Source organism: Stegodyphus dumicola, chromosome 5 (genome assembly GCF_044657685.1).
Source record: "Stegodyphus dumicola isolate Sdum_Otavi_A_Nest chromosome 5, ASM4465768v1".
Taxonomy (NCBI): Eukaryota; Metazoa; Arthropoda; class Arachnida; order Araneae; family Eresidae; genus Stegodyphus; species Stegodyphus dumicola.
The window spans coordinates 157,788,331-157,801,619 of NC_140772.1; the positions used below are offsets into that span (position 1 = coordinate 157,788,331).

Genomic DNA, 13,289 nt, shown 5'->3' on the forward strand with positions numbered 1-13,289 from the left:
ATGTTTTCAAACAGTATAACAGCTACAGTTAAGTACTGTAGTAACAACTGACAAACAGCAAAATATAAATGTGCATTCTCTGTTCTATTTCAATGCAAGTAACATAAACATTTCCCCCTTTATTTTAAAAAAAGTATTCTTTTTTTTTAAATTTTTTAATCAGAATTTCATAAAATACCACGAAAAAGTTATCATCATAAATCAAGATTAAAAAAAGAGTACGAAAAGTTAAAGCAATAAGCTACACTGTTTAAGCATGTTATAAAAATGCATGTAGACATATCAATGAAAGAAAATTTTAAGACTTGGAGAGAGGCATTAAGGTTGTAGCATGAACACTGCCTCAATAGGACAAAGTTGGGTCACAAAATTTTTCCATCTTTACACCACCAGCTTTGTGACAAAGGTTAATTTCATGTCAAGAAATTAGATGCCAGTCGCTTGAGAAATGTAATAGTTCTAGAAATGAAAAAACGCATTCGGATAGAAGTTGAATATAAACCAAGCACTAGCACTAGATTGACTGCATGAATTACAGGCACAAGTAAAAACACTGTATGAAAAATTTTGTACAAGAAAAGATTTTCAGTGCCACTTATAGAGAATGCAAGCCCTAAGTGCAACTGATTATCCTCGGCACATAGATTTCTATCATTGGTTTTTGCAACAGCGGACATTCACTCCAATCTGTTAATGTGTGAGTAAGTTATTGCTAATGATTTCCTTATTAGCCTAGACTTGCTACCACATCAACTCAATGGCACAACATATAAAATCTTTCTGGAAGAGGTACTACTGGAATTACTTGATAGTGCTCCAGTGGCTGTTTGAAATGCTATATGGTTTCAGCACAGTGGAGTTCCAGACCATTTGCACAATAATATGCATAAAAACCTCAATGTCACCTTCGTCCTCTATGGACTGGATGAAGTGGACCAGTTTGATCAGTATATTTACCAGATTTATCAAGTATCTATTTTTTTCTTATGGGGACACCTCTAGGCACCTGTCTACGAGACTCGACTCATTGCAAACGAGACTCGACTCATCGATGAGGACCTCATTGCAAAATTCAGTCACTGCTGCAATTGTTCATGAAACATCTGGCATCTTTGAAAGGATACACCAGTCACTTGCTAGAAACTACCAAGCCTGTATGTTAGTGGTGGTACATTTTGAGCCCTTAATGTAATATTATAAAGAGCTTTTTTTTCATTTCCTCAGCATTTCCTGTTTTTCTGCCTATACTTTTCATTTGTTACCTCACACTACTATACAAAAAATGCTCCCTTATATGTATTTTACCTACCCTTAAAGCTTGACCCATGAATTTAGGGACATCCTATATATCAAAAGCAATTATTACAGAAGTTGGACAGAAAATTACCAGATCATAATAAAATGTCATATTTTATTACAAAATCAAATGAAGAAAAAAATGAAATAGGATGACTAGTGTATAGCAATAACACTAATTGTATGTAAACAGTTTTCATCAGTTGAGTTATCTTTTACTACAGGTTACACAGATTGGTAAAATTTTAAAGAATAATTTAACAACATGAATATTCAATGAAATACAAGAATTTCATAACAGCATTCATACCAAGAAGTTCTGTACATGGTCATACCGATACAAATACTGAAACCCTTTATTTGAAAGGAAAAAATAGTGTAGAAAAGTGTTTCAAATTGTGATTATAAAATATAAAATTTTTAAGGAAATATTCAGCCACATTTCAAAATGATAGTGAATGTCCCAGATTATCAACTACACCTAAAAGAAATTACCCAGGAGTCTTGGAGTTTACAGTTGAAATTGGCAAATTAGCGTCTCATATACAAAACTATGACTTAGTAGAAATGTAAATTATTTATCGTTGAACAATATGCAATGAATTAATTGAAAATATTAGTGAAAAACAATAAGCATTTTTTAAACTGAATTTGAGAAACCAAAGCAATATGCCGTAATTTTTAGTTCATCATGTGACTGATCATATATTGATTAACTTAATATACTATTTGTTAGATAAAGGTCAATGTGTGGGATGTCTCTTTGGATTTTACTTATACATTCACACACTCGTGCATCAGTGGAAATCACAGGATTGGGCAATTGAATCAGTTAGATATAAATATTAAAGATTGCAGAGATTAAAGCTATGATAATGCAGCAAACTGTCTAACCAATATAAATGTCTACTAGCTATAATTAAAGTAAAATAAAAAATGCATTATGTGCTGCGCACATCATATTCATGTAATTTAATTGCAGGTACCTCTGTTGTGTTGTCTGCAAGCTACATTATAGTTTAATTTGGTAGAAAAAGTTTTATATTTTTTTCTTAGTTATTGGAACGCTTTGGAATCTAACTCTGCCAAAAATCAGATCATTTCACTGTTAAGAGATTGTGTTAAGTGGCTGTGTCAAGCAGATGCTAATAAAAGCAATCTAAAATGGTTATAATAAAATGTGAAGTTTCTTCCTAAGAAGAGACTTATGGGTTAAAGATAATTAAAATATGATACTTATAAGTTACAATAATAGTTCAAATGTTTATAAAAATTGTCAATTGGATGTATTATTAATTACAATAATTATATTTGTTACAAATTACATTAGTCAAAGACATTCAAAATAAAATGAAGATATAACGATAAGTATATATATTTCTTTTAAATCCCTCCATTTCTTAGTAAGTATATGATTTTAATTTGGAAGATAAATTAAAGATGCCAAATGGTAATACTGTACAAAATTTCAATTTGTCAAACTGCAGGAATGATACATCAAACATGGATGAAAATTAAAATTATGCTGTCTGAATGGCAGTGCTTACCATGTCATATGCAGTTTGATACCACAGTCAATGCTGATTGTTTGTTACCTATTTCCATATTTAATTTGAATCCTCAATATTAAACAATAAAATGCCTTTGCGTAAGAAGAGATTGATGTACCATTTTTATTCACCTAGTATTTCTACCAAAGAACTTAATTTGATTCTACCAAAGTACAATGTTCCTATTGCTATGATGTTTTCTTCCTTGCGTATATTTAAATATTTATCTCGTATTCCTAAAATTATGAAATGCAAAAAAAATTTCTAAATTCTGTAATTAACCTCATTTATCATAAAAATATATCAAACTTAGAATAAGAATAAGGCTTCTTTACCTCTTCCAACATCTCTATAACTAAATTATGTTAGCAATAATCAACCCTCCTTAAGTTATGTGGGCACTAGCAAGGCTCCTAAAGGTCGTAATCTAATCTTTTTCGCAGAGCATATAGTCTCATAATTAACCTATTATCTTGAAAACTATTCATCTATTCCTTTCAATGGAAAAATAGGGCCACTTGACCCTCTAATAACTTTTACAACTAAATTTTGTCAATAATAATCAGGTCCCTTAGATATTAGCAAGCTTCTCTCTTAATTCACAAAGTGAATCAAGGTGCAAGAACAAAGGAAAGAGTGAAAGGAATCAAACAATGAGTGGGACTGGAAGAATCAAATGAAGTGAACTGCTAAATCCCTGGATTGATTTCTTTCAACTGTCAATTTAGAGATTCTATGAAACCCCCTTTATAAGTAAGTACTAATAATAAAATTCTGGAATAAAAGATATGAAAAATGTTGTGAAATTATAAAAATTAAACTCATTTCCATTTTAGAAATGAAACATTCCTTTCTTCTCTAAAATGGAAATCGAACATTCATGGCATGTTTTCAATAAGATCTCTTGAAGATGCCACTCAGTTTTATGTTTCATGGTTCACTTACTCAGTAAAGTGAATCAGTTCGCAAACGAATCTTACATCCCTATTAAAACATTTAATTTCTTTCTGAATTATCAGCTTCTAAATTAAAAAGCTTATAAATTCCAGTTCCACTAAATTGATAAGAATTTATGCTATCCAAATGAATTTAACTTACCTCCAGGGGCTCAAATTCCATATCAATTCGAATCTGGTTTTCTTGAATATTTTCAAAACAATTCATTGCACGCTGTACATCTTGCAGTTCATGAATAGGAAGACTTAAAGTTTTATTCTTATCATCAATAAAATCTGCTATTTCAGTCATCAAATTCAAGTATTTTTCATTAATATAACTTCCAAAAAGTGTAAACCAGCGATGGACATCATTCATTAAATTTTTAACAATTTTACCTGTTTAATAACAGAATTTGAATTTTATTTAGGAATTATATAAAAATATTATTAAATAAATATTTTCAATAAATATATGCAATGAACATATATATACTGAAAGAGAGGAGTTATTATAAAAACTTATTGTTGTTTCACATACATAGAACGAAGGCATTTCAACACTGAAACTATTGCCCCTCACCTCCCTCCAAGAATTTATGCTATCCAAATTTATGAATCCAAAGGTCCATTTAAAAATGCCAAAAATCTTTTTGAGTGTAGTAGACCTATTTGGAGATAAACTTGTAGGAGAAAAGCAGTAAAAGTATGTAAAAAGTTTAAAAAAAAAAAGAATTATTGAATTATTGACATGTACCCAAATAGCACATGACACAGCAAAGACGTTGCAAACTGGTTCGAAAGGTTGCAAAGTGGTTGTGGTAACTTTTGCGATGTCTTTACAACACAGCGAAAACACAAAATATTTGCCATTGCATCTTGCCAATTAGTCCATCTCATCGAAACGTTGTGATTTGACGGCTTTTAGATGTGGTCGTTTTAGCATTTTTTTCATAGTGCATCAATGTTACGTTTAGAATGAAAACGGACTAAATCTGCCCTTTCAAGAAGCTGAAGTCCTCATAAGATATATTTTGCAATGTTTTCATTACTTTATTTCATCTAAATATATTAATCTAAGGTAGATTCATCTAATGAAATATAAATTTAATATAAATGCTTTTGAATTATTAAATTTAATTAGTACTAAAAATACGTGCTAAATTATTGCTTAAAATTTTGCTAAAATAATTAATACTTAAAATATTTTTAAAAAATATTATAGCAAATATTTAAAGATGAAAATAATCTATAACATAAATTATTAAGTTATGCATCTTATATATTTAAAGAAATCCTATTTCCGAAATCAATGAAAATGACATGTCAGCAATTAATTCACTACAGTCAAAAGTCGTTAATCCAGACTCGTCGGGACTTCGGCGATTCCGGATTATCGATTTTTCCGAATTATAGATCATCAGTTTAAATCTGGTAAGATGGCATGCAGAAATTACAAAATTAAAAATATGAAACCGTAATTTATGAAATAAAGAACAATTATGATCTAAAGGGTATCAAAATTTACAAAAAGAAAAAGCTTAATATTTATTTGTTTACTTTATTAAACATTTCTTTCAATGTAATTGTATTTCATATTACATTGAATTCAATGTAATTGTAATTCAATGTAATTTCAATGCATTCTTTCAATGCTTCGTTTCATGTGATAATACTTTCTCTTTAATTCTATTAAACAGACATAATTTCTTGTTTAGTTACAAAGTTCCGCTGTTCAAGTCCTATACTTGCTGTGTTGAGAATACCGACTAAAATGTTTTCGTTTTCAATAACCTGTGGGTCACTTTCTTCACTATCGGAAGCGAATTATAATGATGAGGAACTTGATTTAAATCATATCAAAGACAGAGTACATCGAGATGAAATATACTTAGTAAGGAATTATAAGCCAAATAAAATATAAACATCTGCCCTGAAGATAAGGATAGTGCTGACAGATCAACTTCCAATCCGCTGCGTGAAATTGATAAACAGATTTCGGATTTCAAAACATACTTTCGCTTTGTAGATACAAATTACATATTAGTAAATATATATCGGAAATTCTATTTGACATAATCGAAAGTTCAAGCTTACTTTTATGAAATTGCTCTAACAGTCTGCAAAAAATAATAAGCCGGATCCAATTCGAAGATTAAGGAACAACGCAATCTGCAACATTAACTGAATTAGATAATTTTGGCTTAGCGTATACCTCCGTTACACATTAAACGCGCATGCGCACAAACATATTCGCAGCCATAAAGGTCTTACGCGCACTTTTAAACGCCTGTGCGCATGCGTGAAAGCGATGCATGAGCAGAAAGTTTGTAGCTTTGAGGTCCGGATTATAGATCATTCCGGATTATGGGTGTCCGAATTAACGACTTTTGACTGTACTGAAATATGATTTTATTTATTATTTTTCAAGTACGGACGAATTTATTTGAATTAATATGCTGACATAATATGAAACATTTTACCGCATACAGAGGAAAAAAGTACAATTTTCACGAAGATATGATTGTGCATGAAGATGTAATGCGGAGATTTTAAGAATTTTGAGAAAATGTCCAATTTTAAAAGACGATGTATACCCATGCATATTTAATGCGTGTCCAATATATATTACAAAAAACTCACTGACAGTCAGGAAAAGCTGAATGAAAAAGAGAAAGAAATATTAACTTTTCATGAAAAATGACAAAATTAATAGATTTGATAAATTAATAATAAATGCTGACATCAAAACTAGAGAAATTGTGAACAAAAATACGAAATTCATTACCTATAAAAACTCTGATGAACTGTTTGCTGTGTTTTTATGTTTTTGTACATCTCCATGCATTCAAAATGCTTGGTTTAATCCTAGTATACGGTACACACGGGATTTGGGAACATTAACATTACATTTTAGCGAGCCCGATAAACATTTTTTTTGTAAATATAATCATGTGAACATTGTTCGTAATTCTATTCGGTTGAAATAATTCCTCCAGGCCATTTAAAAAAGATTCTATTAAATTATCAGAAGAACCGTCAAAAGGTTTAATGCAGTCGTATAAATCGCTGAAAGTTACACTGAACTGCTGTTCGACTGATGACATTCCATGTATATTATTTACTGGATGCTTATACAAATGAACATCTGAGCTCGAGGCTTTGGCTAGCTGCCAAATTTGGACAAGTTTTTAACTGCACAATGACTTCAGACTCCATCTTATTTTAAGGAATATTTTCTTCACAGTTTTCTAATTCACCGTTGAAATTAGAATCCTGTACTGTAATTTCTAATAGCAGATAAAAATTAGTTATCATAATGTCACCAAATCCCATTTGTACCATATACTAGGATTAAGGCAACTGCTTAAAAATAGATAAAGAAATGAATGCTGAGACATGTAATGACAATAAGCCTATTCATTTGGATAATGTAAAGCATATGTTGAAAGCCAAGAATTACAATGTGGAGTGAATTTCAGAATGTTTTAACTTTTGTTGAAAATTTGACAAATATTATTGATTAAGACACAATAACACGCCAAACAAATACTAATTCAGAAGTCAAACAACAAAAATCAGCGTTATATTTTCAAATTTTCACAGGACTAGTTTCGATGGATTTACCCAGCCACCATCCTCAGCTGCAAATGCGCTTTTGCAGCGTTGCGCTTTGATGAGGCTTTGCGCAGCTGAGGATGGTGGTTTGGTAAAACCATCGAAACTAGTCCTGTGAAAATTGTAAAATATAATGCTGATTTTTGTTATTTGACTTCTGAATTAAATATTAATGACATTCTTGAAAATGATGTTGAGACAGCTGTTAAATACTGGAGTGCTTGAATACAGAAAGAGGACGATGTTCAGGAATATAATAATGGCCAGTGTATTTTGGAGCAAATGAAACTTCGAAAAATCAGACAAAAGAAAAAGGTATAGCAGTTATCTGACGGCATTTGCATACACTTTATACATATTATTCTTTCAAGTAATTTGGTAAAGATGCCATCTGTAAGATATTTGAAAAGACTGACTTCATGTTTCAAATTGAATCAATGACTTATTTATATAATATTGCTTATATTGAAAGTAAGTGTAATGTACTGCCAATCAAAGTGCGGTTTTGCTGAAAATGTAATCAATGCAGAAGCAAACACAATTCAAGCTGTTATAGAATGTTCATTATTTTTAGAATACAAAGAAATTTTTGGACTGGTATCAGTACTTAAGATAACTGCTGAAGACTTATTTAATTTAACAAAACAAGCTTTGTTGTTTGTTTGATATCATGTTCTGTGTTTGATAAATATTGTGTATTCGGCATCAGACATTCTTTGGAACTTTAGTGTATGATCTGCAAAGAAAAATTGTTAAGCTTGTACAGTCAAAAGTCGTTAATTCGGACACCCATTGTTGGAGACGGCTGCTACAGATAGACGATTACATAACGGAAGGAGCAGTGCATCTGATTGGACTACTTTTTATTATTCTTATTTTTTTCTTTAACTGCGAACTAAGCGGGGAAATTCCCTTTTCAATCAGTTATATGTAGGCACTAGTTAGAGTAATGTAATGTTTTCAGCTTGTGTAAGGTATCCATATTAAATCTTTATACAGTCAAAAGTCATTAATTCGGACACCCATAATCCGGAATGATCTATAATCCGGACCTCAAAGCTACAAACTTTCAGCGCATGCGTCTTATTGACGCATGCGCGTTTAATGTATAACGGATGGTATAAGCTAAGCTAAAATTATCTACGAGTAATTCAGTTACTGTTGCAGATTGCGTTGTTCCTTAATCTTCGAATTGGATCCGGCTTATTATTTTTTGCAGACTGTTAGAGCAATTTTATAAAAGTAAGCTTAAACTTTCGATTATATCAAATAGAATTTCCAATATATATTTGCCAATATGCACAGGATCTAAAGCGAAAGTATGTTTCGAAATCCGAAATTTGTTTATCAATTTCACGCTGCTCGGCGGGGGGAACGCCGCAGCACGCAATGAATTGGAAGTTGCTCTGTCAGCACTATCCTTATCTCCAGGGCAGATGTTTTTATTTTATTTGGCTTATAATTCCTTACTAAATGTAGTATTTCATCTCGATGTAATCCTTTGATATGATTTAAAACAAGTTCCTCGTCATTATAATTCGCTTCCAATAGTGAAGAAAGTGACAGAGTTTATTGAAAATGAAAATTTTCGATTGACAAATTACTAGTTGGTATTCTCGACACAGCAATTATAGGACTTAAACAGCTGAACTTTGTAACTAAACAAGAAATTATGTCTGTTTAATAGAATTAAAGAGAAAGTATTATCACATGAAACGAAGCAACTTAAACAACTTACATTGAAAGAAATGTTTAATAAAGTAAACAAATAAATATTAAGCTTTTTCCTTTTGTAAATTTTGATACCCTTTAGATCATAATTGTTCTTTATTTCATAAATTACGGTTTCATATTTTTAATTTTGTAATTTCTGCATGCCATCTTACCAGACATAAACTGATGATCTATAATCCGGAAAAATCAATAATCCGGTATCGCCGAAGTCCCGAAGAGTCCGGATTAACGACTTTTGACTGTATTAATAATCCCTGCTGTGATTATTTAATTTGTAACCTGCACGTTATAGCCCTGAGAGTTGCAACATAGTAAAATTGGCGTCCGCTACTTTATATTTTTGATGAAATATGGATATAAAAGTCTTGAAAGCAAAACGAAAGTCGCTGAGAACAGCTTTTACGGTATGCTGCAACGATATAGCTCAGAAGATCGAAAACAAAAGTTTAGGAAGTAACGAAGTCAGTATGTTGTTTCAGCAGATTCAAGACAAATTCACACGTATGAAAACAACTCAAGAAGAAGTTTCGAATTTGTTGCTGAGTGATGATGCCCTTCAAGATGAATATTCAGAAGATTTTTTGAAAGCAGAAGAATATCGTGACAAGTTCTGCTTGATCTGTTCACTATTAGAAAATGCAAAGAAGGCAAATTCGGTTACGGAAGAAACAACAACCGAGCAAAAAAGGAAATTCAAGCTTCCGAAACTTGAATTGAGGAAATTTAGTGGAGAACCGAAAGACTTTCTTGCTTTTTGGTCCCAGTTTGAGAAAATCCACATAGATAACTCTATTGTCGATGAAGATAAATTTCAATATCTTTTACAATGTGTGGTAGCTGATTCTAAAGCATCAAGACTGGTAACCAGTTTTCCACCAACTAATAAAACTATTCAAAGGTTATCACACAACTTAAAGGACGCTTTCGGAGAGATGAACTTTTGGTTCAGATTTATGTACGGGATCTACTTTCCATAGTAATGAAAAATACTGCTAGTAGGATTAAAGTAGATTTAGCTGAACTTTATGATTTACTTGAGAGCAAGCTCATGGCACTAGACAGTGTCAGTAGAACTAAAGAAAAATTTCCAGAATTTTTAGAGCCACTTGTTGAGTCTTGTTTACCAGAGACTGTTCTTCGTGCGTGGGAAAGAAGCCACTCGATGGAAGTGCGCGTTTGTTGGATAAACTTTTGTGCTTTCTTCGAAAGGAAGTGCAAAGTGAGGAAATGATCAAGCTCGCTCATATCGGGTTGGGAGCTTCACGTTCTGCACATTCGCGTCCACATTGTGATGATCCAGGTTGCTCTACAGCTGCTGCCTTGGTAAATGTTCAAGACAATACAGGTAGGTGAAATTTACGTTGTACTTTTGTGGGAAATCCCACAATTCTGCCGAATGTTTTGCTGCTCGCAAAATGTCTTTAGAAGATAAATGAAAGCTTTTGGTGCAAAAGCGCGCCTGTTTTCGTTGCCTACGAGTTGGACATAGTTCACGGGCATGCAAAACTAAAGTAAAATGTTTAACATGTGATAAATTTCACTATACCATTATGTGCTCAAATGGGGAACCTGTAAAACCAAATGAAACTGACAGTACTGTTATTTCAAGTAATGCATTGTCTAATCAGTCAACTGTTAATGAAAATGTGTATTTGCAAACACTTGTTTTAAAAATAGTATTTGAGGGTAGACAACTTACAGTTTGTACGATTTTGGACAGTGGTTCTCAGAAATCTTATCTTTCAGAAAGGGTTATCGCGTTTCTGCAACTGCATCCTAAATCAAAACAAACCACTATACACGATTTGTTTGGGGGGAGAGAGAAGTCCTCATTCCCATTTAGTGTTTGATGTTAATTTAAGAAATTTTGAGGGTACTTATGACCATAACTTTGAAGTACTTTCTCAAAACAAAATATGTGGATGTGTTCCAAAAGTATTTGATCCCAATACCCTAAAAGAATTAAAAGAAAGAAATATTATTGTCTGATTTTCAAGCTACAGAATATGACATTGAATTGCTTTTAGGAGCAGATGCCATCGGAGGCATTATTACTGGCAGTTCTCTGAAACTGAACTCTGGTGTAACTGTAGTTGGGACTAAATTCGGATACACTGTGATTGGTAAAGTAAACAGCCTATCTAAAGAACCTACTTCAGCTACTATTCCAGCATTACTACAAAATAATTTGTGCAATAATGTAGTTTCATTGCATTGTGCTAATCTTAGCATAACTGAACTCTGGAATTTAGATGCCATTGGCATAACAGATCCAACTGAAGATGATAACCGTAAACTTGTTCATTCTGACACCGTTAAGTAATTTAAAGAGAATTTAAATGTTCTTCCTGATGGCCGATATGAATTGCCACTACCCTTTAAATTTGAAATTCTGTTACATAACAATAAGTCTATGACTTTTAAAAGGCATCAAAGAATGTGTCAACGAATTAATGAAAAAAATCAGTTAGATAACTATAAGGTAGTTTTTAAGCAATGGGAAGACCTAAAAATAATAGAAAGGTTCCTGAAACTAAAATTGATAATTTGAGTTATTATTTGCCCCACAGACCTGTTATAAAGCATACTAGCCAGACAATAAAGGTAAGGCCGGTATTTTAATAGTGAAATACACCAAATATTTGTGCTCATTTCCAAGTATTTAACTTTCTCTGAAAACATTATTTAAAACTTGTAACTGAGTTATTATAAAATGTAAGAGAACAATTCTCTTAATTATACTTATCAGATTTTTTTACCCTAACTTCAACAACACAGATTATAAAACTCTTCTTTATTACTTCCTTAAATATGCATCTCATAGAATCTGCTTTACAATACCTTTTAACAGATTCCTTTCCAGCATGAACATTTCTTGCTTAAATAGTTTTATAAACATATTTGTCAACAGGATTTCAATTATGTTTACAATTCAATGTTAAGGTTATTATATATTTAGATATTATTTTTAATCATTATAAATTTAGATAGATTTAATAATTAGATTTAGAACAGAAATCAAGTAAAAATTAACTTATTGGCATATTTGTGTATATATTTATTAATTTTGACAAGAATTGTAGCATTTGGTGGTAATTTTATTTTTTAATTAACCCAAATAAGTAAAAAGGGTAAACCCAAAGTGATTATTTTTCAGTTCTATAAAAATAAAATGATGAGTTTAAATTGAGCAACTATAAAGCCTTTCCTCTAAAAATTTTTAAAAAGTACATGTTACAATATGTGGATGACAAAAAAATTTATTTTATTAAAAATATTTTGGCATTTGCAAGATAAAATAAAAGCAGTGAATACTCTATCAAGGGTATTGAAAGACGTATACAATTTTAAAGGTACTGTAAGGTATTTTTCATTTTTTAAGCATAACATTTTTGCTAAAATCTATATTTTTGTAGTTTAACAGCTTAGAATTTTATAAAACAAATTCATAATCAAAATTGCTGTTGTTAGTTATTGAAAAATAAACAAGATGTGAATTTTCTGTAAATGTCACTAAACTACACAAACTGCTATTATCCATCACACAATGAATGTTTCTTTTATGTAGAAGTGTTCCCTTTTTTTATTTGTATGGAACTGTCGTGTGTCAAAATACTATCAAAGCGCTGCCAATGGAGCCTCTGAATATAAACTAAAAAACACCCCATCTGCAGACTGAAGCCTCGGAGCAGTGCTTCATTTGTAGTGTGGGGTTGGCACCTCCTTCCTTTCTTATGTCTATGCACTGAGGGTAAGGGAATGAAGACAGTAGTGGAGTAAACAGCTTTAGAAAAAGTAATTTTTCCTACCCCTGGTAACTGAAGGAATCATTTCATTTCAAACTCACATTTGAAATAATGCTGTTCTTTAATTAATGAAAATGCAAAAGGTAATCATATTTTTAATTGCTAAGGTTGGAAGATATTAACAGTGATAAAGCTCACATAAAATGTTACAGTTTTTTTAGCAAATAATTTGAATTTAATTGATCCAAAATTAAAAGATATGATTAAAATTGAAATTCAAAATAAAAACTATTTCCCTCAAATGGAACATTATGTATTTTTACGTATGTATTTTATAACTTTTTTTTTGTATTATTAATAAGTTTGAAATAAATGCCAACTTAGATACCTTTTTCTTACAAAACTAAATA

The 13,289-nt window shown here is 31.3% G+C and overlaps 1 protein-coding gene across 1 annotated transcript in view; it reads right to left on the minus strand.

Moving 5' to 3' along the window:
- LOC118184242 (dynein axonemal heavy chain 8-like) overlaps window positions 1-13,289 on the minus strand; it is a 442,084-nt gene that overhangs the window by 234,779 nt on the left and 194,016 nt on the right. Inside the window, exon 27 of the mRNA XM_085817842.1 lies at window positions 3,945-4,081. Within this exon, the coding sequence (XP_085673968.1) occupies window positions 3,945-4,081 (137 nt within the window). The remainder of the gene's footprint in view (window positions 1-3,944; window positions 4,082-13,289) is intronic.